The sequence below is a fragment of the Capricornis sumatraensis genome, chromosome 6 (genome assembly GCF_032405125.1).
Source record: "Capricornis sumatraensis isolate serow.1 chromosome 6, serow.2, whole genome shotgun sequence".
Classification (NCBI taxonomy): Eukaryota; Metazoa; Chordata; class Mammalia; order Artiodactyla; family Bovidae; genus Capricornis; species Capricornis sumatraensis.
Genome location: NC_091074.1, coordinates 8,462,840 through 8,488,811, shown reverse-complemented (window position 1 = coordinate 8,488,811; position 25,972 = coordinate 8,462,840). Strand labels below are relative to the sequence as shown.

The 25,972-nt window shown below is 53.2% G+C and overlaps 4 protein-coding genes across 4 annotated transcripts; all 4 read right to left on the bottom strand.

Annotated features, from left to right (window-relative positions):
- Positions 1-8,586: 8,586 nt before the first annotated feature.
- On the bottom strand, positions 8,587-9,762 carry LOC138081224 (dentin sialophosphoprotein-like). Its single transcript, XM_068974344.1, has 3 exons — positions 9,531-9,762; positions 8,895-9,334; positions 8,587-8,673 (listed from the first exon to the last, which is right to left on the bottom strand). Exons 1-3 carry the CDS (start codon positions 9,760-9,762, stop codon positions 8,587-8,589), a joined length of 759 nt encoding a protein of 252 aa, XP_068830445.1.
- Positions 9,763-10,332: 570 nt separating this feature from the next.
- LOC138081223 (dentin sialophosphoprotein-like) lies at positions 10,333-11,157 on the bottom strand. The gene is made up of 2 exons (XM_068974343.1): positions 10,939-11,157; positions 10,333-10,902 (listed from the first exon to the last, which is right to left on the bottom strand). The coding sequence occupies exons 1-2, from the start codon at positions 11,155-11,157 to the stop codon at positions 10,333-10,335; spliced, it is 789 nt and encodes a 262-aa protein (XP_068830444.1).
- A 5,993-nt stretch (positions 11,158-17,150) lies between these two features.
- On the bottom strand, positions 17,151-19,306 carry LOC138081222 (dentin sialophosphoprotein-like). The gene is made up of 3 exons (XM_068974342.1): positions 18,983-19,306; positions 17,448-17,571; positions 17,151-17,365 (listed from the first exon to the last, which is right to left on the bottom strand). The coding sequence occupies exons 1-3, from the start codon at positions 19,304-19,306 to the stop codon at positions 17,151-17,153; spliced, it is 663 nt and encodes a 220-aa protein (XP_068830443.1).
- A 1,827-nt stretch (positions 19,307-21,133) lies between these two features.
- LOC138081219 (dentin sialophosphoprotein-like) lies at positions 21,134-23,737 on the bottom strand. Its single transcript, XM_068974340.1, has 3 exons — positions 23,136-23,737; positions 21,730-21,926; positions 21,134-21,519 (listed from the first exon to the last, which is right to left on the bottom strand). Exons 1-3 carry the CDS (start codon positions 23,735-23,737, stop codon positions 21,134-21,136), a joined length of 1,185 nt encoding a protein of 394 aa, XP_068830441.1.
- Positions 23,738-25,972: the final 2,235 nt, after the last annotated feature.

Sequence of the window (25,972 nt, the reverse complement as noted above, 5' to 3'; positions counted from 1 at the left end):
AACAGGAACATCAGGATTTCTTTCCTGACGAAGGACAGGAATTGATCCTCACCTCGAGTTGAGGAGGGGGAACATGAGGCTCTTCTTGAGTTGGGGCATGAAACTCGGTATTCCTCTTGAGTGGGGACGAGTATCTTGGGGACCTTCCTGAGTTGCATAAAGGGTGTCGAGTCCCCTTTCGTGTTTCAAGAGGGAACATGGGATTTCTCTCCAGACCCTGCTCTGGAAAAGGGCCTCATCTCTTGTTGAGGGGAGAATCTCATGGTTTTTCTCGAGTTGCGGCGGGAAGTTTGGAGTTCCTCTCGAGTTGCAATGGGGACATCAGGGACCCTCTCGTGTTGCCACCGAGAAGTCAGGTCTCTTTTCAAGGTGTGAGGGGCACTTCGGGATTGCTCTCAAGTTGCTGCCGGCAAATAGGGCTGTGTCTAGAGTTCGGTGGGAGACTCGGTGTTCCTCTCCAGCAGTGACAGGGATCTCGGGCTTCCTGTCAAGGTTCAACTAGGGAGTCAGGCCTCGTCTGGTGTTGAGGCATGCAACTCTGCTTTCCTCTCGAGTTAAAAGGCATGTAAGGCCTCTTGTCGATTTCAGGCCGGAATTTGGGCTTTTTCAAGAGGATCAGCAGTGGAGTCAGGCCTCCCATCATATTGTGAGGGGATACTCGGTGTTCCATTGGTGCCGGTTCAGGGGAATCAAGACTTCTCTCGAGCTGAGGGGGAAGACAGTGTCCTTCCTTGTAGCAGGATCCGCGGGCTTCCACTCGAGATGCAATAGGTGAGACAGGACTCCTCTTGTGGTGTGAGGAGAAGTTGGGATTCCTCTCGAGTTGAAGCATGGAATGGGCCCTCTTCTCCAGTGAAGATGGGAAACCCAGGGCTCTTCTAGAGTTGTGGCAGGAAACTCGGGTTTCATCTCGAGTTGTGACGGGGACCTCTGGGCCCCCTTGAGTTGCATGGAGGGAGTCAAGCCTCCTCTCGAGTTCTGAGAGGGAACTTGGGATTGCTCTCTAGGCGCTGCAGGAAAAAAAGGGCCTCATCTCGCGTTGATGGGAGAATCACCTGATTTTGCTCCAGTTGCTGAGGGAGGCTTGGGATTCCTCTCCAGTTACCACAGGGTGCACAGGAATCCTCTCGTGTTACCTCAGGGAAGTCAAGTCTCCATTCGAGTTGCAGGGGGAGTATGGGATTGCTCTGGAGTCATGGCAGGGGAATCAGGCCTCCATTCGCATTGAATGGGGAATCACGGTTGTGGCGGTGTCATGGTTTTGACTGGTGTCTCTGGTGCCGCTCTTGTCCTGGGTGCCACTGGTGTCTTGGATGTCGCTTTGTCCTGGGTGCCAGTTATGTCTCGGCTGCCACTCTTGAGTGTAACGGGTGCAGCTCTTTCCTTGGGTCCCACTCTTGCCATTGTTGCAGCTCTTACCTTGGGTGTCATAAGTGCTGCTGGTGTCTTGGTTTTCATGAATGCTGCTGGTGTCTCTGGTATCATAGGTGCCACTGATGTCACAGTTGCTGCTGGTGTCATGGGTGCCGCTGGGTTCTTGGGAGGCATCTCGTTCAGGGTGCCCCGGTGTCTTGGGTTCTGCCCTTGTCCTGGGTGCCTTTCTTGCTGCAAGTGTCACGGGTGCAGCTGGTATCTCAGGTGCTGCTCATTTCCTGCGTGGCGCTGGTGAATGGTTCCACTCTTGTCCAGGGTGCCCTGGTGTCTCGGGTGCTCCTATAGTCCTGGATGCCATTCTTGCCATGGGTGCTGTTCTTGCCACACATGTCATGGTGCGGCTGTTGTTTCTGATACTGCTCTTGCCCTGGGTGCTGCTGTTGTCTCTGGTGCAGCTCCTGCCATGTGTGCCACTAATGCTGCGATTTTCATGAGTGTAGCTGTTGTCTCTGGTGCCACTCTTGTCCTGGGTGCCACTAGCGTCTCGGGAGCCAGTCTTGCCATGAGTGTCACAGAAGCGGCTGCTACCTCTAGTGCCACTCTTGTGTGGGGTGCTTCTGGTGTCTCGGGGCTGTTCTTGCCATGTGTGCAGCTCTTGCCATGAGTGTCAAGGGTGAGGCTGGTGTCTCTGTGCCGTACTTGTCCCCAGTTTCACTGGTATCTCGGGAGTCACTCTCTTCCTGGGTGCCACTGTTCTCGGGTGCCCCCCTTGCCATGGTTTGCAGCTCTTGCTGGTAGTGTCACAGGTCCTGCTGGTGTCTCTTGTGCCGCTCTTGTCCTGGGTGTTGCTGGTGTTCCGGTTCCACTCTTGCAATGGGTGCTGACTTATTGTGGGTGTCATGAGTGCAACTAGTGAATTGGATGCTGCTCTTCTCCTGGGTGCCACTGGTGTTTCGGGTATCACTCTTGTCACAGGTGCCAGTGTTGTCCCAGTTGTCACTCTTGTCATGGCTTTCCCTGGAGACTTTGGTGTCATTGGTGTCCCTGGTGCTGCTGGTGTCTCAGGTGCTGCTCTTGTCCCGGGTGCCACTGGTGACTTGGGTGCCCCTGTTTCCATGGGTGCCACTCTTTTCACAAGTGTCAGGAGTGCAGCTGTTATCTCTGGTCCTGCTCTTGCCAAGGGTGCACCTCTTACCATGGGTTTCATAAGTGCTGGTGGTGTCTCTGGTATCACAGGTGCCACTGATGTCACGGGTCCTGGTAGTGTCATGGGTGCTGCTGGGTTCTTGGGTGCCATCTTGTCCAGCATTCCCTGGTGTCTTGGGTGCTGCTCTTGTCCTGGGGGCCATTTTTGCCATGGGTGCTGTTCCTATGGCAAGTGTCACAGGTGGGGCTGGTGTCATGGGTTCCACTGGGGTCTCGGGGTCCACTCTTATCCAGGTTTTCCTGGTGAGTGGTGTGCTCCTCTGTCCTGGGTGCCATTCTTGCCATTGGTGCTGTTCTTGCCACAAGTTTCTCGGGTGTGGCTGGTGTCTCTGTTGCTGCTCTTTCCCTGGCTGCCGCTGGTGTCTCTGTGACCATGCTTGTCCTGCGTGCCGCTGGTGTGGCAGGTGCAACTATTGTGTTGGGTGCCGCTGGTGTCTCATGTGGCACTCTTGCCACGGAAGCCGCTCTTTCCAAGAGTGTCAGGCGAGTGGCTGGTGTCTCTGGAGCCACTCTTGTCCTGGTTGCCACTGGTGTCTCGGGTTCTGCTCTGGCCGTGGGTGCTGCTATTGCCATGGGTGTCATGAGTGCTGCTGGTAATTCGGGTTCCACTCTTTTCTGGGTGCTGCTGGTGTTTCGGGTGATGCTCTTGCCACGGGTGCCATGCTCGCCATGAGTTTCACGAGTGTGGCTTTTGTCTCTGGTACCGCTCTTGTCTTGGGTGTCACACTCTCATGGATTCCACTGGCATCCCAGGTGTCACTCTTGTCATGTCTCTTTTTGGTGTCTTTGTTTCTACTAGTCTCCCAGGTGTCTCTGTGTCACAGGTGCTCTTTCCATGGTTACCACTCTTGCCACAAGTGCCACAGGTGCCCTTGATGTTTTAGGTACAGCTATTGCCATGTGTGCTGCTCTTGCTGTGGGTGTCATGAGTGCTGCTGGTGTCTCAGGTGCCGCTCTGTTCCCGGGTGCTGCTGGTGTTGTGGGTGCCACTTTAGTGTGAGTGACACGGGTGCAGCTCGTGTCTCAGTTGCTGCTCCTGTCCTGGGTTCCACTAGTGTCTCGGGTGCTGCTGTTGCCGGGAGTGTCATGGGTGCGGCTGGTAACTCAGGTGCTGCTTTTATGCTGGGTGCTGATGTTGACTCAGGTGACACTCTTGCCATGGGCCCCACCCTTGCCACAAGTGTCACGGTTGTGGCTGGTGTCTCTGGTGCTGCTCTTGTCCTGGGTGCCACTGGTTTCTTGGCTTCCGCTTTGTCCTGGATGCCAGTGATGTCTCGGGTCTCACTCTTGCCATGGGTGCACCTTTTACCTTGGGTGTCATAAGTGCTGCTGGTGTCTTGGTTTTCATGAGTGCCGCTGGTGTCTCTGGTATCACAGGTGCCACTGATGTCACAGGTGCCGCTGGTGTCATGGGTGCCGCTGGGTTCTCGTGTGCCATCTTGTCCAAGGTGCCCCAGTGTCTTGGGTGCTGCTCTTGTCCTGGGTGCCATTCTTGCTATGGGTCCCTTTCTTGCTGCAAGTATCACGGGTGCAGCTGGTATCTCGTGTGCCGCTCATCTCCTGCATGCCTCTGGTATCAGGTGCTGCTCTTTTCCAGGTTGCCCTGATGTCTCAGGTGCTTCTATAGTCCTGGATGCCTTTCTAGCCATGGGTGCCATTCTTGCCACAAGCGCCACGGGTGCGGCTGTTGTCTCTGGTACTGCTCTTGCCCTGGGTGCTACTGGTGTCTCTGGTGCAGCTCCTGCCATGTGTGCAGCTAATTCTGCAAGTTTCACTAGTGTGGCTGTTGTCTCTGGTAACACTCTTGTCCTGGGTGCCACTGGTGTCTCGGGTGCTGCTTTTACCTGGGTGCCACTGGTGTCTCGGGGGCCACTCTTGCCATGAGTGTCACAGGAGCAGGTGCTACCTCGAGTGCCACTCTGTGCGGGGTGCTTCTGGTGTCTCGGAGGCTGTTCTTGCCATGTGTGCAGCTCTTGCCACGAGTGTCAAGGGTGAGGCTGGTGTCTCTGTGCTGTACTTGGCCCCAGTTTCGCTGGTATCTCGGGAGTCACTCTCTTCCTGGGTGCCTCTGGTGTCTCGGGTGCCCCTCTTGCTATGGGTTTGCAGCTCTTGCCACTAGTGTCATGGGTCTCGTTAGTGTCTCTTTGCTGCTCTTGTCCTGGGTGCCGCTGGTGTTCTGGTGCCACTCTTGCCACGGGTGCTGACTTGCCGTGGGTGTCATGAGTGCAACTGGTGATTCGGATGCCACTCTTCTCCTGGGTGCCACTGGTGTTTCGGGTATCACTCTTGTCACAGGTGCCAGTGGTCCCGGGTGTCACTCTTGTTATGGTTGTCTCTGGAGACTTAGGTGTCACTGGTGCCACTGGTGTTTCGGGTGCCAGTCTTCCTGGGTGCCACTGGTGACTCGGGTACCCCTCTTGCCATGGGTGCCACTCTTGTCGTGAGTGTCACGGGTGCGGCTGTTATATATTCTCCTGCTTGCCAAGGGTGCACCTCTTATTATGGTCATCATAAGTGCCGCTGGTGTCTCGGCTTTCATGAGTGCCAATGGTGTCTCTGGTATCACAGCTACCACTGATGTAACGGGTGCTGCTGGTGTCATGGGTGCGTCTGGGTTCTTGGGTGCCATCTTGTCCAGTGTGCCCCAGTGTCTCGGGTGCTGCTCTTGTCCTGGGTGCCATTCTTGCCATGGGTGTCTTTCTTACCACAAGTGTCATGGGTGCGGCTGATGTCATGGGTGTCGCTGGGGTCTCAGAGGCCACTCTTTTTTTTTTTTAAATTTTAACTTTATTTTACTTTACAATACTGTATTGGTTTTGCCATACATTAACATGAATCCACCACGGGTGTATACAAGCTCCCAATCCTGAATCCCCCTCCCACCTCCCACCCCATAGCATCTCCCTGGATCATCCCCATGCACCAGCCCAAGCATCCTGTATCCTGTATAGAACATAGACTGGCACTTCGTTTCTTACATGATAGTATACATGTTTCAATGCTATTCTCCCAAATCATCCCACCCTCTCCCTCTCGCTCAAAGTCCAAAAGTCCGTTCTATACATCTGTGTCTCTTTTGCTGTCTCGCATACAGGGTCATATTACCATCTTTCTAAGTTCCATATATATATGTCAGTATACTGTATTGGTGTTCTTCTTTCTGGCTTACTTCACTCTGTATAATCAGCTCCAGTTTCATCCATCTCATTAGAACTGATTCAAATGTATTCTTTTTAATGGCTGAGTAATACTCCATTGTGTATATGTACCACAGCTTTCTTATCCATTCATCTGCTGATGGACATCTAGGTTGTTTCCATGTTCTGGCTATTATAAACAGTGCTGCAATGAACATTGGGGTACATGTGTCTCTTTCAATTCTGGTTTCCTCGGTGTGTATGCCCAGCAGTGGGATTGCTGGGTCATAAGGCAGTTCTATTTGCAATATTTTAAGGAATCTCCACACTGTTTTCCATAGTGGCTGTACTAGTTTGCATTCCCACCAACAGTGTAAGAGGGTTCCCTTTTCTCCACATCCTCTCCAGCATTTATTGCTTGTAGACATTTGGATCGCAGCCATTCTGACTGGTGTGAAATGGTACCTCACTGTGGTCTTGATTTGCATTTCTCTGATAATGAGTGATGTGGAGCATCTTTTCATGGGTTTGTTAGCCATCCATATGTCTTCTTTGGAGAAATGCCTATTTAGTTCTTTGGCCCATTTTTTGATTGGGTCGTTTATTTTTCTGGAGTTGAGCTGTGTAAGTTGCTTGCATATTTTTGAGATTAGTTGTTTGTCAGTTGCTTCATTTGTTATTGTTTTCTCCCATTCAGAAGCCTGTCTTTTCACCTTACTTATAGTTTCCTTTGTTGTGCAGGAGCTTTTAATTTTAATTAGATCCCATTTGTTTATTTTTGCTTTTATTTCCAGTATTCTGGGAGGTGGATCATAGAGGATCCTGCTGGGATGTATGTTGGAGAGTGTATTGCCTATGTTCTCCTCTAGGAGTTTTATAGTTTCTGGTCTTACATTTAGATCTTTAATCTATTTTGAGTTTATTTTTGTGTGTGGTGTTAGAAAGTGTTCCAGTTTCATTCTTTTACAAGTGGTTGACCAGTTTTCCCAGTACCACTTTTTAAAGAGATTGTCTTTACTCCATTGTATATTCTTGCCTCCTTTGTTGAAGAAAAGGTGTCCATAGGTGTGTGGACTTATCTCTAGGCTTTCTATTTTGTTCCGTTGATCTATATTTCTGTCCTTGTGCCAGTACCATACTGTCTTAACGACTGTGGCTTTGTAGTAGAGCCTGAAGTCAGGCAAGTTGATTCTTACAGTTCCATTCTTCTTTCTCAAGATTGCTTTGGCTATTCGATGTTTTTTGTATTTCCATACAAATCTTGAAATTATTTGTTCTAGCTCTGTGAAAAATACCCCTGGTAGCTTGATAGGGATTGCATTGAATCTGTAGATTGCTTTGAGTAGTATACTCATTTTCACTATATTGATTCTTCTGATTCATGAACATGGTATATTTCTCCATCCATTAGTGTACTGTTTGATTTCTTTCATCAGTGTTTTATAGTTTTCGATATATAGGTCTTTAGTTTCTTTAGGTAGGTATATTTCTAAGTATTTTATTCTTTTCTTTGCAATGGTGAATGGAATTGTTTCCTTAATTTCTTTTTCTACTTTCTCATTATAAGTGTATAGGAATGCAAGGGATTTCTGTGTGTTGATTTTATATCCTGCAACTTTACTATATTCATTGATTAGCTCTAGTAATTTTCTGGTGGAGTCCTTAGGGTTTTCTATGTAGAGGATCATGTCATCTGCAAACAGTGAGCGTTTTACTTCTTTTCCAATTTGGATTCCTTTTATTTCTTTTTCTGCTCTGATTGCTGTGGCCAAAACTTCCAGAACTATGTTGAATAGTAGCAGTGAAAGTGGGCACCCTTGTCTTGTTCCTGACTTTAGGGGAAATGCTTTCAATTTTTCACCATTGAGGATAATGTTTGCTGTGTGTTTGTAATATATAGCTTTTAATATGTTGAGGTATGTTCCTTCTATTCCTGCTTTCTGGAGAGATTTTTTTAAAATCATAAATGGATGTTGAATTTTGTCAAAGGCCTTCTCTTCATCTATTGAGATAATCATATGGTTTTTATTTTTCAATTTGTTAATGTGGTGAATTACATTGATTGATTTGCGGATATTGAAGAATCCTTGCATCCCTGGGATAAAGCCCACTTGGTCATGGTGTATGATCTTTTCAATGTGTTGTTGGATTCTGATTGCTAGAATTTTGTTGAGGATTTTTGCATCTATGTTCATCAGTGATATTGGCCTGTAGTTTTCTTTTTTTGTGGCATCTTTGTCAGGTTTTGGTATTAGGGTGATGGTGGCCTCATAGAATGAGTTTGGAAGTTTACCTTCCTCTGCAATTTTCTGGAAGAGTTTCAGTAGGATAGGTGTTAGCTATTGTGTAAACTTTTGGTAGAATTCAGCTGTGAAGCTGTCTGGACCTGGGCTTTGTTTGCTGGAAGATTTCTGATTACAGTTTCAATTTCCGTGCTTGTGATGGGTCTGTTAAGATTTTCTATTTCTTCCTGGTTCAGTTTTGGGAAGTTGTACTTTTCTAAGAATTTGTCCATTTCTTCCACATTGTCCATTTTATTGGCATATAATCGCTGATAGTAGTCTCAGAGGCCACTCTTATCTAGGTTTTCCTGGTGACTCGAGTGCTCCTCTTGTCCCGGGTGTCATTCCTGCCATGGGTGTCATTCTTGGCACAAGAGTCTCATGTGTGGCTGCTGTCTCTGTTGCTGATGTTTGCCTGGCTGCCGCTGGTGCCTCTGCTGCCTCTCTTGTCCTGGGTGCCACTGGTGTGTTGCGTGTCACTGTTTCAAGGGTGCCACTGGTGTCCTGGATGTCACACATGTCATGGCTGTCCCTGGTTTCTTTGGTGCTACTGGTGTCCTGGGTATCTCTGGTGTCACTGGTGCTGCTCATGCCATGGTTGCTGCACTTGCCACAAATGCCAATGGTGCCACTTTGTCTCGGAGGCCGCTCTTGCCGTGGGTGCTGCTCTTGCCCTCTGTGTCAAGAGGGCTGGTGGTGTCTCAGGTGCTGCTTTTTTCCTGGGTGCTGCTGGTGTCTCAGGTGTCACTCTCATGGGTGCCACTGGTTTCCCATGTGTCACTCTCATCATGGCTCTCTCTGGTGTCTTTGGTGCCACTGGTGTCCCAGATGTATCTGGTGTCAAAGCTGCTGTTCTTTCCATGGATGCCTCTCTTGTCACGGGTGCCATGGTTACCGCTGGTGTCTTGGTGCAGCTCCTGCCATGTGTGCCACTATTGCTGCTAGTGTCACAGGTGTGGCTGTTGTTTCTGGTGCCCCTTTTGTCCTGGTTGCCACTGGTGTCTTGGGTGCCACTCTTGCCATGAGTGTCACAGGAGCAGCTGCTACCTCGAGTTCTGCTCTTGTTTGGGGTACTGCTGGTGTCTCGGAGGCCTTTATTGCCATGGGTGCAGCTCTTACTGTGAGTGTTATGGGTGCGGCTGGTGTCACTTGTTCCACACTTGTCCCTGGTGTCGCTAGTGTCTTGGGTGTCGCCCTTGTCCTGAGTACCGTTGGTGTCTTGGGTGACGCTCTTGCCTTGGGTGCAATGCTTGCCGCAAGTGTCACGGGTGCGGCTAATGGCTTTGTTGCCGCTCCTGTCCTGGGTACCACTGGTGTCTCGGCTGCTGCTTTGTCCTAGGTGCCGCTGGTGTCTTGGGTGCCACTCTTTCCATGGGTGTCGCTCTTGCCGCGAGTGTCATGCATGCAGCTGGTCTCTCTGGTGCAGCTTTTGTCCTGCGAGCCACTGGTGTCCTGGGTGCTGCTCTTGTCCTGGGTTCCACTGGTGTCTCAGTTGTTGCTCTCTTACAAGTACCGTTGATGTCTCAGGTACCACTCTTGTCCTGGGTGCCACTGGTGTCTTGGGTGCCTCTATTGTCATTGCTGCCCCTGGAGTCTTTCTTGCCACTGGTGTCCCAGGTTCCGCTTGTGTCTCTGTTGCTGCTCTTGTCCTGGGTGCCGCTGGTGTCTCTGTTTCTGCTCTTGCCCCGTATGCCAATTTTGCCATGAGTGTCCCGGGTGCAGCTGGCATCTCGGATGCCGCTCCTGTCCTGGGTGCCACTCATGTCTTGGGAACTGATTTTATCTTGGTGCCACTGGTGTCTCGGGTGCCACTCTTGCCATGTCACGTGTGCGGCAGCTACCTCAGGTGCTGCTCTTGTGTGGGGTGCTGCTGGTGTCTCCAAGGCCGTTCTTGCCATGGGTGCCACTCTTAAAGTGAGTGTCATGGGTATGGCTTGTGTCTCTGGTGCTGCTCTTGACTTAGATGCCACTGGTGTCTCAGGTGCCGGTCTTGTCCTGGGTGCCACTGTTGTGTTGGGTGCTGCTCTTGTCCTGGGTGCCACTGGTGTCTCAGTTGCCACTCTTGCCATCATGCTGCCATTGCTCAGGTGTCACAGGTGCCACTGGGTCTCGGGTGTCACGTGTGCAACTGGTGTCTTTGGTTTTGCTCTTGTTCTGGGTGCCACTCTTTCCTCGAGTGTCACAGGTGCCACTTTTTTGTTGGGTGCACTCTTGTCCCGGGTGCTGCTGGTGACTTGGGTGCCAATGGTGCCGCTGGTGTCTTGGGTGCCACTCTTGACCTGGGTGCCACTGATGTCTTGGGTGCCACTCTTGTCCTAGGTGCCCTTGGTGTCTTAAGTGGTGCTCTTTTCCTGGCTGCCATTCTTGCCATAGGCGCTGTTCTTGCCGCAAGTGTCACGGGTGCCACTCTTTTCCTGGTTGCTGCTGGTGTCTCGGGTTCCCCTCTGGCCATGGGTTCTGCTATTGCCGTGGGTGTCATGAGTGCTAGTGGTGATTCGGGATCTGCTCTTGTCCTGAGTGCTGCTGGTATCTCGGGTGATGCTCTTGCCACAGGTGCCATGCTTTCTGTGAGTGTCACGGGTGTGGCTGGTGTCTCTGGTACTGCTCTTGTCCTGGGTGCCACTGGTGGCTTGGGAGCCACTCTTGACCTGGGTACAGATGGTGTCTTGGGTGCCATTCTTATCGTGGGTGCCCCTGGTGTCTCGGGTGCCGCTTTTGTCATGGATGCCTCTTCTGCTGCAAGTGTTATGGGTACAGCTGGTGTCTCGGGTGCCACTCTTGTCCTGGGTGCTGCTGGTGTCTCGGGTACTGCTCTTGACCTGGGTACTGCTGCTGTCATGGGTGCCTCTCTTGCTGCGTGTGTTTTGGGTGTGGCTGGTGTCCTGGGTGCCACTGGTCTTGTCCTGGGTGCCACTGGTGTCTCATGTGCCACTCTTGACGTGGGTGTCATGAGTGCTGCTGATGATTCTGGTGCTGCTCTTGTCCTGGGGGCCACTGGTTTCTTGGGTGCCACTCTTGCCGTGGGTGCCCCTCTTGCCACAAGTGTCATTGGTGCAGCTGGTGTCTTGGGTGCCACTCCTTTCCTGGGTGCCACTGGTGTCCAGGGGTGCTGCTCTTGTTCTGGGTGTCACTGTGTTCTCAGGTGTCACTCTCGCCATGGGTGCTGCTCTTGCCATGAGTGTCCCAGGTGCAGCTGTGAATCTGTTGCCACTCTTGTTCTGGTTGCCACTTGTGTTGGATGTTACTCTCTCACGGGTGTCACTTTTGTCCTGGCTGTCCCTGGTGTCTTTGGTGTCCCTGGTGTCCCGGTTGTTTCTGTTGTCTCAGATGCTGCTCTTGCCATGGTTGCCACTCTTGTGATGATGGCAAAGAAGCCGCTGGTTTCTTGGGTGCAGCTCTTGCCATGGGTGCCTCTCCTGCCACAAGTGCCACAGGTGCCACTGTGTCTCACGTGCCACTCTTGCCATGGGTGCTGCTCTTGCCATGGGTGTCAAGAGGGCTACTGGTGTCTCGGGTGCCGCTCTTTTCCTGGGTGCCGCTGGTATCTCGGGTGTCACTGTCTCATGGGTGCCACTGGTGTCCTGGGTGTCACTGCTATCATGACTCCCCTGGTTTCTTTGGTGCCCCTGGTGTCCCAGGTGTATCTGATGTCACAGGTGCTTGCTGGGATCCAGCCATGGTGGATCCAGGGAATTCGAAGGGGAGACAGTGTCGGCAATTAGGAAATAATTATTTAATTAGAGATATAAACAGATTAAGAAAGAATAGTGTAGTGGAGAAAATAGAGGAGAAAAGAAGCTGAAATTCCTTGGTTTACATAGAAAGCCAATAAAGCCTCAAGACAAGGAACTTGCACCATCTGTGTAGGCCACAGGTGCCCACTTGAATAGCAGAGGGTGTCCCACCTTGGGCTCCCTCTCACGTGGGTCTTAGAAGCCCAGGCAAATAAGTAGACACAGCGAGCCTCTATGCCCCAGACGAGAATTCAGCCTGAAAAGGGAGAATAAGAAAAGAACGACATGGGGGAGCCAAGCATTGGAGCAAGACCCACAACTTTATTTTCAAAGGCAGCTTATATACCCCAAGCTGTACATAAAGAAATAATGGGATACTCAGAATTATGCAAGGACAGCAGTCCTGACCCTTATTGAGACCAGGCTTTCTTTTTGCATACCTTCCCGTAGACAAAAGGTCTCAGGTGATTTACATTATCTTCTGGCCAAGAGGGTTGTTAACATTTTTATGGCTCTCTTCCTAGATAAATGTCTATCAACCAGAAAACTCATTTTCCCTTGAAGGGCTTTTTCTTTAATCTGCATCACCCTCAAAGTACTAAATAAGGTTACATTCCTGTAGAACAAAGGTGCAGTGGGTTATAACAAAGAAAGTACTTAACTCAAAGATCTAATGTTGCTAATGCCAGGGCTACTACCTGTTTTTTTCTACATACCAACTATATCAACAAATAAAAGATATAAAAACTTGGCAGCAAGTATTGGCTCAACAATGAAACCCTTAATCAGTCCTATTCTAATGATTTTGACTCCTCAGAAGGCCCTACATTCCTAGGATGTTTTTTAAGCTTCCTGTTCCTCTCGTGGTCAGGAGGATGTAAACAATCACATTCATAGCTGTAAGAATCCGGATAAAAGCTGTCAGGCAGGCTAGAAAGCCATCAGAGGGTTTTTTGGATTGAAACACTCTTATTATGCCCAGGAGACTTATTATCCGAAAGCTCTAAATTAACTTTTTCCAGAGAAAGGTGGTGAGGGGACAGCCCCCCTGTTACTGTCAGAGGAGTTGGTGAAAGGCATAATGTAATAAAGCAGACAGACTCTATTTTTGGGGTGGATGCTCGAGAAGGTCCAGGGGGGTTCCCTCGAGGCCTGATCTCGCCTTTGCCTGTCAGGCCTCTTCCTCATGACCATTGCAATGGGCGGGATTCCCCATGCTGGCTCCCAGCAGGTGCTGCTCTTGCCATGGTTGCCACTCTTGGCACGAGTGCCATGGGTGCTGCAGGTGCCTCGGGTGCAGCTCTTGCCATGTGTGAAGCTATTTCCATGAGTGTCACGGGTGTGGCTGTTCTGTCTCATGCCGCTCTTGTCCTGGGTGCAACTGGTGTCTCAGGTGCAAACCTTGCAGTGAGTGTCATGGGTGCGGCTGCCTCCTCTAGTGCTGCTCTTGTGCGGGGTGCTGCTGGTGTCTCAGAGCGCATTCTTGTCATGAGTGCCACTCATGCCCCAAGTGTCAAGTTTCCGGCTGGTGTCTCTGGTGCCACTCTTGTTCCCGGTGTTGTTGGTGTCTCGGGTGCCGCTCTTGTCCTGTGTGCCACTGGTATCTTGGCTTCTGCTCTTGTCCTGGGTGCCATTGGTGTCTCGGGTGACGCCCTTGCTCTGGGTGCCACACTTGCTGTTATGCCCAGAGTCCGAGTCCCCAAAACTGAGAGAATAAGACGTCCACAGCAATCCAAAAACATGAAGGGGTTTTATTTCTAGCTTGAGCTAGGGCTCCTGCCACATCCAACACAGCTGAGTGGAGCAAGGAGCCTGAGCCCAGATTTACAGCAGTATTTATAGGTTTTAGAACAGAGAGTTGGCAAGGGCTGATTGGCTGCAGGAGTTTCCTAGTATTTACTAATTGGCTAATCTTTATTGGCTGCAGGGGTTTCCTGGTATTTACTAATTGGCTAATCTTTTTTGGCTGCAGAGGGATGTCTTTTACATCCTGATAAACTCAAACCAGGTTATGGGGAGTATGCTGATTAGACAAGTCCTGGCATCCGTGGGGATGACCTCACTGGGCAATGACTCAGCCTTTGCCGTGAATCCTACCTTAGTCCCTGAAGCCTATCATGGCATTTGTTAGGTCCCAACATTACTGCAAGAGTCACAGTGCAGCCAATGTCTCTGTTGCCGCTCCTGTTCTAGGTCCACTGGTAACTCTGCTGACGCTGTTCTGGGTGCCACTGGTGTCTTGGGTGCCACTCTTGCCATGGGTGCCGCTCTAGCCACGAGTGTCACGGGTGTGGCTGGTAGCTCTGGTGCTGCTCTTTTCCTGGTTGCCACTGGTGTCTCGGTTGCCACTTATGTCCTTGGTGCCACTGGTGTCTCGGGTGCTACTATTGTCCTCGGTGCTGCTGGTATCTTGGTTGCCTCTATTGCCATGGGTATACAGCTCTTGCTGCAAGTCTCACGGGTTCTGCTGATGTCATGGGTGCCGCTGGGTTCTCGGATGGCACTCTTATCCAGGTTTTCCTGGTGTCTCAGGTGCTCCTCTTGTCCTGGGTTCTGTTTGTGCCATGGATTCCATTCTTGCGTCAAGTGTCATGGGTTCAGCTGGTGTCTCATGTGCTGCTCTTTCCCTGGCTGCCTCTGGTGTCAGGTGCCACTCTTGTAATGGGTGCCACTGGTGTCTCTGTTGCCGCTCTTGTCCTGGGTGCTGCTGTCGGGGTGAGTGCCATAGGTGCCAATAGTATCATTGGTGTCGCTCTTGTCACAGGTGCCACTGGTGTCTCGGGTGCCACTCTTGCTTTGCATGCTGATGTTGATCGGGTGTCACAGGTGCCACTGGGGTCTTGGGTGTCCAGAGTGCCAGTGGTGTCTCGCATGCTGCTCTTGCCATGTGTGCCACTCTTGCTGTGAGTGTCACGGGTGTGGCTGGTGTCTCGGGTTGCCACTGTTGCCATGGGTGATGCTCTTACTGTGGGTGTCATAAGCACCCTTGGTGTTTCGGGTGTCAAGGGTGCTACTGGTCTCTGGTGTTACAGGTGACACTGATATCATGGGTGCTGCTGGTGTCATGGGTGACCCTGGTATCTCGGGTGCCACTCTTGTCCTGGATGCTCTTGGTGTCATGGGTGTTGTTCATGTCCTGCCTGCCATTCTTGCCATGGGTGCCATTTTTGCCCCAAGCTTCAAAGGTGCAGCTGGTGTCCCTGGTGTGGCTCTTGGCCTGGGTGCCACCGGTGTCTCAGATGTAGCTCTTGTCCTGAGAGCCGCTGGTGTCTAGGGTGCCGCTCTTGTCCTGGTTTCCACTGGTGTCTTGGTTGCCTCTACTGGCATGGGTTTACAGCACTTGCCGCGACTCTCACGGGTGCTGCTGGTGTCATGGATGCCACTGTTATCTCAGGTGCCACTCTTGTCCTTGGTGCCCTTGGTGTCTTGGGTGTTGTTCTTGTCCTGGCTGCCATTGTTGCCATGGGTGCTGCTTTTGCCCCAAGTGTCACGGGTGCATTGGTGTCTCTGGTGCCGCTCTTGTTTTGGGAGCCGCTGGTGTTTGGGTGCCACTTTGGCCATGGGTGCTGGCTTGCCATGGGTGTCAGGAGTGCAGCTGGTGATTCAGGTGCCACTCTTGTCTAGGGTGCTGCTGATGTTTCAGGCATCACTCTTGCCACAGGTGCCAGTGATGTCCCAGGTGTCACTCTTGTCATGGCTGTACCTGGAATCTTTGTTGCCACTGGTGTCCCAGGTGCTGGTGGTGTTTCGGGTGCCACTCTTGTCATGGGTGCCACTCTTGTCATGGGTGCCACTCTTGTCAAGGGTGCCGCTCTTGCCGTGAGTGTCACGGGTGCAGCTGGTGTCTCGGGTCCTGCTCTTGACATGGGTGCTGCCCTTACCGTGGGTGTCGTAAGTGCTGCTGATGTCTCAGGTGTCATGAGTGCCACTGGTTTCGCTGGTATCACAGGGGCCTCTGATGTCACGGGTGCTGCTGGAGTCATGTGTGCTGCTGTGGTCTCGGGAGCCATCTTGTTCAGGGTGCTCCAGTGTCTTGGGTGCTGCTCTTGTCGTGGGTGCCATTCTTGCCATGGGTGTCATTCTTGCCATGTGTGCCTTTCTTGCTGCAAGTGTCATGGGTGAGGCTGGTGTCTTGGGTGCCTCTCTTTTCTTGGGTGCTGCTGCTCTCTTGGGTGTCACTCTCTCATGAGTGCCACTGGTGTCCTCAGTGTCACTGTTGCCATTTCTCTCCCTTGTTTCTTTGGTGCCACTGGGCTCCACGTATATCTATTGTCATAGGTCCTGTTCTTGCCATGGGTGCCACTCTTGCCATGAGTGCCACATGTGTGGCTGGTGTCCTGGGTGCTGCTGGGGTCTTGGTTGCCACTTTTATGTAGAGTGCCCTGGTGTCTTGGGTGCTCCTCTTGTCCTGGGTGCCATTCTTTCCACAAGTGTCATGGGTGTGGCTGTTGTCTCTTGTACCAGTCTTTTCCTGGGTGCCACTTGTGGCTCGGGTGCTGCTCTTGCCCTGGGTGCTGCTGATGTCTTGGTTGCAGCTCCTAACATGCGTGCTGCTATTGCCATGAGTATCATGAGTGTGGCTGTAGTCTCTGTTGCCACTCTTGTCCTGGGTGCCACTGGTGTCACAGGTGCCGCTTTTACCTGGATTCCACTGGTGTTTCAGGGGGCACTCTTGCCATGAGTGACACAGGAGCAGCTGCTACCTCGAGTGCCACTCTTGTGTGGGGTGCCAGTGTTGTCTCAAAGGTCGTTCTTGCCATGGGTGAAACTCTTGCTGTGAGTGTCACAGGTGCGGCTGGAGTCTCTGGTACCACTCTTGCCCTGAGGGTAATGGGTGAGGCTGGTACCTCGGGTGCCACTCTTGAGTCAGTGCCGCTGGTGTCTCTGGTGGCCATCTTGTCCCCTGTCCCACTGGTGTCTTGGGTGGCGTTCTTGTCCTTGATGCCACTGATGTCTCGTGTGTCGCACACTCCCTGGGTGCCACTGGTGGCTCAGGTGCTGCTCTTAACCTGGGTGCCGCTGGTGTCTTGGGTGCTTCTCTTGTAGTGAGTGTCACAGGTGTGGCTGATGTCTCTGATGGCACTCTAGTCCCGGATGCCACTGGTGTCTCGGGTGCCGCTCTTGTCCTGGGAGCTGCTGGTCTCTGGTGGCACTCTTTACCTGAGTGCCGCTGGTGTCTCAGGTGCCGCTCTTGTCCAGGGTGCTGCTGGTTTTCGGGTGCCACTCTTGCCATGGGTGCTGACTTGCCATGGGTGTCATTAGTGCAGCTGGTGATTCGGGTGCCACTCTTGTCTAGGGTGCCACTGGTGTTTTGGGTATCACTTGTCACAGATATCAGTGGTGTCGCGGTTGTCACTCTTGTCATGGCTCTCCCTGAAGTCTTTGTTGCCACTGGTGTCCCAAGTGCTGCTGGTGTTTCAGGTGCCACTGGTGTCTCGGATGCAACTATTGCCATGGGTGCTGCTCTTGCCATGGGTGCCACTCTTGCCACGACTCTCACGGGTGCTGCTCATACTGTGGGTGCCATAAGAGCCGCTGATGTCTTGGATGTCATGGCTGCCACTGGTTTCACTGGTATCACAGGGGCCACTGATGTCGCTGGTGCTGCTGGAGTCATGGGTGACCCTGGGGTCTCAGGAGCCATCTTGTCCAGGGTGCCCCAGTGTCTCGGGTGCTGCTCTTGCCATGGGTGCCACTCTTGCCACGAGTCTCACGGGTGCGGCTGGTGTCTCTGGTCCTGCTCTTGGCATGGGTGCTGTTCTTACCGTGGGTGTCGTTAGTGCCGCTGATGTCTCGGGTGTCATATGTGCCACTGGTTTTCACTGGTTTTTCTGGCCACTGACGTCACAGGTGCTGCTGGTGTCATGGGTGCCACTGGGGTCTCGGGAGCCACCTTGTCCAGGGTGCCCCAGTGTGTCCCAGGTGCTGCTCTTGTCCTGTGTGTTATTTTTGCCATGGGTGCCTTTCTTGCCACAAGTGTCATGGGTGTGGCTGGTGTCTTGTGTTCTGCTCTTTTCCTGTGTGCCCTGGGTGTCAGGTGTCACTCTTATCAGGGGTGTCACTGGGTTCTCAGGTGCCACTCATGCACTGTGAGTGTCATGGGTATGGCTGGTATCTCTTTTGCCACTCTTGTGCTGGGTGCTGCTGGTGTCTTGGCTGTCACTCTCTCACGGTGCCACTAGTGTCCCTGGTGTCACTCTTGTCATGGCTGTCTCTGGTGTCTTTGGTGCCCCTGGTGTACTGGGTGTCTCTGGTGTCACAGGTGCTGTGGTTGCTATGGTTGTCACTCTTGCTACAAGTGCCACAAGTGCCAGTGTGTCTTGGGTGCCACACCTGCCATGATTGATGCTCTTTCCATTGGTGTCATGAGTGCTGCTGGTGTCTCAGGTGCCCCTCTTTTCCTTGGGTGCTGCTGGTGTCTCGGGTGCTGCTATTGTCCTGGCTGCCGCTGGTATCTCAGGTCCCGCTTTTGCCATGGGTGCCGTTTTGCTGTGAGTGTCACGGGTTCCGATGATGTCTCGGCTGCCGCTTTTGTTCTGGGTGCCTGTGGGTTCTCAGTCTCGCTTTTGCCATTGGTGCTGCTTTGCCGCGAGTGTCATGGGTGCTGCTGGCGTCTCAGGTGCCACTCTTGCCGTGCGTGCTTCTGTTGCTCAGGTTTCACAGGTGCCGATGGTGTCTCGGTTGGCGCTCTTGTTCTGGGTGCCCCTGGGTTTTTGGGTCCCTCTTTTGCCATTAGTTCCTCTTTGCTGTGAGTGTCAAGGGTGCAGCTGTGGTCTTTTGTACCGCTCTTTTCCTGGGTGCCACTTGTGGCTCAGGTGCTGCTTTTACCTGGATTCCACTGGTGTTTCAGGGGGCACTCTTGCCATGAGTGACACAGGAGCAGCTGCTACCTCGAGTGCCACTCTTGTGTGGGGTGCCACTGGTGTCTCAATGGCTGTTCTTGCCATGGGTGAAACTCTTGCCGTGAGTGTCACAGGTGTGGCTGGTGTCTCTGTTGCCACTCTTGTCCTGGGTGCCACTGGTGTCACAGATGTTGCTTTTACCTGGATTCCACTGGTGTTTCAGGGGGCACTCTTGCCATGAGTGACACAGGAGCAGCTGCTACCTCGAATGCCCCTCTTGTGTGGGGTGCCGCTTTTGTCTCAAAGGCCGTTCTTGCCATGGGTGAATCTCTTGCTGCATGTGTCATGGGTGCGGCTGGTGTCTCTGGGACCACTCTTGCCCCGGGTGTAATGGATGAGGGTGGTACCTTGGGTGCTGCTCTTGAGTGGGTGCCGCTGGTGTCTTGGGTGCCCCTCCTGTCCTCAGTGCCGCGGGTGTCTCGGGTGCCACTCTTGACCTGGGTGCCGCTGGTGTCTCTGGTGCCACTCTTGTCCTGGGTGCCCTTGGTGTCTCGGGTGCTGCTCTTTTCCTGGCTGCCATTCTTGCCATGGGTGCTGTTTTTGCTGCAAGTGTCATGGGTGCAACTTGTGTCATTGGTGCCGCTCTTGCCATGGGTGCCGCTCTTGCCACAAGTGTCACGGATGCGGCTGTTGTCTCCGGTTGCCACTCTTATGGGTTGTGCTCTTGCCATGGGTGTCAGAAGCTCTGCTGGTGTCCGGGTGTCCTGAGTGCCACTGGTGTTTCAGGGGCTGCTGATTTAATTGGTACCACTGTTGTCTCAGGTGCACTCGTGCCATGGGTGCTGCTCTAGCTGTGGGTGTCAATAGTGCTGCTGGTGTCACTGGTGCTGCTCTTGGCCTGGGTGCCGGGGGTGTCTCAAGTGTAGCTCCTGTCCTGGGAACCACTGGTGTCTCTGGTGCCGCTGTTGTCCTGGGTTCCACTCGTGCCTTGGTTGCCTCTACTGGCATGGGTTTGCAGCACTTGCCGTGACTCTCATGGGTGCTGCTAGTGTCATGGGTGCCACTGTTATCTCGGGTGCCACTCTTGTCCTGGGTGCCCTTGGTGTCTCAAGTGTTGTTCTTGTCCTGGCTGTCATTCTTGCCATGGGTGGTGCTTTTGCCCCAAGTGTCACGGGTGCATTGGTGTCTCTGGTGCTGCTCTTGCCCTGGGTGCTGCTCTTGCTTTGAGTGTCATGGGTGAGGTCGGTACATCGGCTGCCACTTTTCAGCTGGGTGCCACTGGTGTCTCTTGTGCCACTCTTGTCCTGAGTGCCACTGGTGTTTTGGGTGCTGTGCTTGTCCTTGGTGCCAGTGGTGTCTCAGGTGTCATGCTCTTCCTAGGTGCCGCAGGTGTCTTGGGTGCCGCAGGTGTCTCGGGTGCCGCTATTGTCATAGTTTTGCAGCTCTTGCCGCGAGTCTCATGGTTCCCACTGATGTCTCATGTGCCACTCTTGTCCTGGGTGCCACTGGTTTTCGGGTGCCACTCTTGCCATGGGTGTCATGAGTGCAGCTGGTGATTCGGGTGCCACTCTTGTCTAGGGTGCTGCTGGTGTTTTGGGTATCACTCTTGTCACAGGTGCCAGTGGTGTCGTGGGTGTCACTCTTGTCATGGCTGTCCCTGGAGTCTTTGTTGCCACTGGTGTCCCAGGTGGTGCTCTTGTTTTGGGTGTCACAATTGCCATGGGTGCCGCTCTTGCCACGAGTGTTACGAGTGCGGCTCGTGTCTCGGGTCCTGCTCTTGCCACGGATGCTGCCCTTACCATGGGTGTCGTAAGTGCCACTGATGTCTCGGGTGTCATGAGTGCCACTGGTGTCGTTGGTGTCACAGGGGCCACTGATGTCATGGGTGCCAAGGATATTTCGAGTGTCACTCTTGTCACAGATGCCAATGGTGTCCTGGTTGTCTCTGTTGTCTTGCTTTCCCTGGAGTCTGTTGCCATTGGTGTCCTGGGTGCCACTGATGTTTTGGGTGCCGCTCTTGTCATGGCTGCTGCTGGTGTCTCCTTTGCCACTCTTGCCTTGGGTGCTGCTCTTGCCACAAGTGTCATGGGCATGGCTGGTGTCTCGGGTCCTGCTCTTACCATGGTTGTCATAAGTGCCACTGATGTCTCAGGTGTCATGAGTGCCACTGATTTCGCTGGTATCACAGGGGCAACTGATGTTATGGGTTCTGCTGGAATCATGGGTGCTGCTGGGGTCTTGGGAGCCATCTTGTCCAGGGTGCCCCAGTGTCTCGGGTGCTGGTCTTGTCCTGGGTGCTGCTAGTGTCTCGGGTGCTACTCTTGTCGTGGGTGCCCTTGGTGTCTTGGGTGCTCCTCTTTTCCTGGCTGCCATTCTTGCCATGGGTGCTGTTCTTGCTGCAAGTGTCAGGGTTGTGGCTGGTGTCTCTGCTTGCCATTCTTCCCGTGGGTTGTGCTTTTACCGTGGGTGTCAGAAGTGCTGCTGGTGTCTCGGGTGTCCTGAATGCCACTGGTGTTTCGGGTGTTATAGGTGCCACTGATGTAATGAGTGCTGCTGATTTAATGGGTGCCACTGGTGTTTCGGGTGCCACTCTTGTCCTGGGTGCCCTTGGCGTCTTGGGTGCTGCTCCTGTCCTGGGTGCCATCCTTGCCGCAAGTGTCATGGGTACAGCTGTTGTCTCGGGTGCTGCTTTTTTCCTGGGTGCCACTGGTGTCCAGGGTGCTGCTCTTGTTCCGGGTGTCACTGTGTTCTCGGGTGCCACTCTTGCCATGTGTGCCGCTCTTGCCATGAGTGACACGGGTGCAGCTGGTGAATCTGTTGCTGCTCTTGTTCTGGGTGCTCCTTTTGTCAGGTGTTACTCGCTCATGGGTTCCATGGGTGTCCTGAGTGTCACTTTTTTTGTGGCTGTTCCTGGTGTCTTTGGTGCCCCTGGTGTCCCGGTTTTCTGTTGTCTCAGGTGGTGCTCATGACATGGTTGCCTCCCTTGCAATGATGCCAAGGAAGCCGCTGGTTTCTTGGGTGCAGCTCTTGCCATGTGTGAAGCTATTTCCACAAGTGTCATGGGTGTGGCTGGTGTGTCTCATGCCACTCTTGTCCTGGGTGCCACTGGTGTCTCAGGTGCAAACCTTGTGAGTGTCATGGGTGCGATTGCTACCTCGGGTACCACTCTTGTGCGGGGTGCTGCTGGTGTCCCAGAGTCCATTCTTGCCATGGGTGCTGGTCATGCTGCGAGTGTCAAGGGTGTGGCTGGTATCTATGGTGGCACTCTTCTCCACAGTGTCACTGGTGTCTCGGGTGCTGCTCTTGTCCTGTGTGCTGCTGGTATTTTGGCTTCTGCTCTTGTCCTGGGTCCTATTGATATCTCGGGTGACACTCTTGTTTTGGGTGCCACACTTACCACGAGTGTCACTGGTGCAGCTGATGTCTATGTTACCGCTCCTGTCCTAGGTCCACTGGTGACTTGGCTGATGCTTTGTCCTGGGTGCCACTGGTGTCTTGTGTGCCACATGTGCCATGGGTGCTGATGATGTCTCAGGTGCAGCTCCTGCCATGTGTGCCACTGTTGCCACGAGTGTCACGGATTCGACTTGTGTCTCGTGTGCCACTCTTTTCCTGGGTGCCACTGGTGCTGGGTGCCGCTCTTGTCATGGGTGCCTCTGGTGTCTCGGTTGCTGCTCTTGTCCTGTGTGTCACTGGGTTGTCAGGTCCCCTTTTGCCATGGTTGCTGCTTTGCTGTGAGTGTCAATGGTGCAGCTGGTTTCTCTGTTGCCTCTCTTCTCCTGGGGGCTACTCTTAGGGCAAGTGTCACTGGTGCCAATAGTATCATTGGTGTCGCTCTTGTCACCAGTGTCACTGGCGTCTCGGATGCTGCTCTTGCCTTGTGTGCTGATGTTGATCAGGTGTCATGGGTGCCACTATTGTCTTAGGTGTTCCGTAGGCCACTGGTGTCTCGGGCGCTGCTCTTGTGTTGGGTGCCATTGGTGTCTCGGAGACCATTATTGCCGTGGGTGCCACGCTTGCCACGAGTTTTACGGGGGTGACTGATGTCTCTGTTGCCGCTCCTGTCCTGGGTGCCACTGGGACTCGGCTGCTACTTGTTCCCGGGTGCTACTGGTGTCTTGGGTGCCTCTATTGCCATGGATTTGCAGCTCTTGCCATGAGTCTCACGGGTTCTGCCGATGTCATGGGTGCCGCTGAGTTCTCAGAGGCCACTCTTATCCAGGTTTTCCCAGTGTCTCGTGTTCTCCTCTTGTTCTGAGTTCTGTTCTTGCCATGGGTGCTGTTCTTGTGTCAAGTGTCACGGGTTCAGCTGGTGTCTCGTGTGCCGCTCTTTTCCTGGGTGCCCTTGGTGTCTCTGGTGTTGTTCTTGTCCTGGCTGCCATTCTTGCCATGGGTGCCATTTTTGACCCAAGTGTCACGGGTGCACCTGGTGTCTCTGGTGCCGCTCTTGTCCTGGATTCCACTGGTGTCTAAGGTGCCGCTCTTGACTTGTGTGTCATGAGTGCTGCTGGTTTTCCTGGTATTGCTTTTCTCCTGGGGTCCACTGGTGACTCAGCTGACACTTTGTTCTGGGTGCCATTGGTGTCTCTGGTACCGCTCTTGCCATGGTTGCCACTCTTGCCACGAGTGTCACAGGTGTGGCAGGTATCTCGGGTGCTGCTCTTGAGCTGAGTGCCGTGGGTGTTTCTGGTGCCTCTCTTTTCCTGGGTGCCACTGGTGTCTCGGGTTCCTCTCTTTTCCTGAGTGCCACTGGTGTCTCGGGTGTCGCTCTCTTCCTGGCCGCCACTGGTGTCTCGGGTGCCACTATTGTCCTGGGTGCCGCTGGTACTTGTGTGCCTCTGTTGGCATGGGTTTGCAGCTCTTGCCGCAAGTCTCACGGTGCTGCTGCTGTCATGGTTGCCACTGTTATCTCGGGTGCCACTCTTGTCCTGGGTGCCCTTGGTGTCTCGGGTGTTGTTTTTCTCCTGGCTGCCATTCTTGCCATGTGTGCCATTTTTGCCCCAAGTATCACGGGTGTAGATGGTGTCTCGTGCTGCTCTTGTCCTGGGTGCGGCTGTTGTCTCTGGTGCTGCTCTGGTCCCGGTTTCCACTGGTGTCTCAGGTGCTGCTCTTGACTTGGGTGTCATGAGTGCTGCTGTTTTTCTGGTGCTGCTTCTCTTCATGGCTACACTGGGGTCTCGGGTGCCGCTTTTGTTCTGGGTGTCACTGGTGTCCCGGGGCCCCTATTGCCATGGACTTGCAGCTCTTGCTGCAAGTGTCACGGTTCCTGCTGGTGTCTCTTGAGCCACTTTTGTCCTGGGTGATGCCGTTGTTTGGGTGCTGTTCTTGAAATGGGTGCTGACTTGCTGTGGGTATCATGAGTGCACCTGATGAATTGGGTGCCACTCTTGCCCTGGGTGCCACTGGGTTCTCGGGTGCCGCTCTTATCATGAGTGCCCCTTTGCCACGAGTGTCACGGTTGCAGCTCGTATCTCTGATGCGACTCTTGTCCTGTGTGCTGCTGGTGTCTTGGGTATCACTCTTTTCATGGCTGTCCCTCATGTCTTTGGTGCCCCTGGTGTCCCAGTGTCTCGGGGGTCACAGATGCTGCTCTTGCCAATGTTGCCGTCTTGCCACAAGTGCCATGGGTGCCACTGTGTGTCGGGTGCTGCTCTTGCCATGTGTGCTGCTCCTGCTGTGGGTGTCATGAGTGTTGCTGGTATCTCTGGTGACCCTCTTTTCTTGGGTGCCACTGCTCTCTCAGGTGTCACTCTCTCATGGGTGCCACTGGAGTCCCCAGTGACACTGTTGCCATTTCTCTCCCTTGTTTCTTTGGTGCCACTGTTGCCTTGTGTATATCTGGTGTCACAGGTGCTGTTCTTGCCATGGGTGACACTCTTGCCACGAGTGCCACGTGTGTGGCTGGTGTCCTGGGTGCCGCTGGGGTCTCGGTTGCCACTCTTATTTAAAATGTCCCAGTGTCACAGGTGCTCCTTTTGTCCTGGGTGCCATTCTTGCCATGGGTGCCATTCTTTGCACAAGTGTCATGGGTGAGGCTGTTGTCTCTTGTACCAGTCTTTTTCTGGGTTCCAGTTGTGGCTTGGGTGCTGCTCTTGCCCTGGGTACTGCTGATGTCTCTGGTGCAGCTCCTACCATGTGTGCCACTATTGCTGCGAGTATCATGAGTGTGGCTTTTGTCTCTTGCCACTCTTGTCCTGGGTGCCACTGATGTCACAGGTGCCACTTTTATCTAGATTCCACTGGTGTTTCAGGGGGCACTCTTGCCATGAGTGACACAGGAGCAGCTGCTACCTCGAGTGCCAGTCTTGTGTGGGGTGCCACTGTTGTCTCAAAGGTCGTTCTTGCCATGGGTGAAACTCTTGCTGTGAGTGTCACGGGTGCAGCTGGTATCTGTGATACCGCTCTTGCCCCGAGTGTAATGGATGAGGCTGGTACCTCGGGTGCCACTCTTGAGTGGGTGCCGCTGGTGTCTCTGGTGGCCGTCTTGTCCTCAGTGCCACTGGTGTCTTGGGTGACCTTCTAGTCCTTGATGGCACTGGTGTCTCGGGTGTCGCTCACTCCCTGGGTGCTGCTGGTGTCTCAGGTGCCACTCCTGCCCCAGGTGTAATGGATGAGTCTGGTACCTTGGGTGCCACTCTTGAGTGGGTGCCACTGTTGTCTTGGGTGCCCCTCTTGTCTTGAGTGTTACGGTGGTCTCGGGTGCCACTCTTTTCCTGGGTGCCCTTGGTGTCTCGGGTGCTGCTCTTTTCCTGGCTGCCATTTTTGCCATGGGTGCTGTTCTTGCCACAAGTGTCACGGATGCAGCTGGTATCATGGGTGCCATTCTTTCCATGGGTGCCACTTTTGCCTCAAGTGTCATGGGTGCACCTGGTGTCTCTGGTGTGGCTCTTGGCCTGGGTGCCACTGGTGTCTCAGGTGTAGCTCTTGTCCTGGGAACTGCTGATGTCTCGGGTGCCACTCTTTTCCTGGGTTCCACTGGTGTCTAAGGTGCCACTCTTGACTTGTGTGTCATGAGTGCTGCTGGTTTTCCTGGTGCTGCTTTTCTCCTGGGGTCCACTGGTGACTAGGCTGATGCTTTGTCCGGGGTTCCACTGGTGTCTCTGGTGCTGCTCTTGCAATGGGTGCTGCTCTTGCTGCTAGTGTCATGGGTACGGCAGGTATCTTGGGTGCTGCTCTTGAGCTGGGTGCCACTGGAGTCTCATGTGCTGCTCTTTCCTGGGTGCCAGTGGTGACTCATGTGTCACTCTCTTCCTGGCCACCACTGGTGTATCGGGTGCCACTATTGTCCTGGGTGCTGCTGGTGTCTTATGTGCCTCTATTGGCATGGGTTTGCAGCTCTTGCTGCGAGTCTCAAGGGTGCTGCTGGTGTCTTATGTGCCTCTATTGGCATGGGTTTG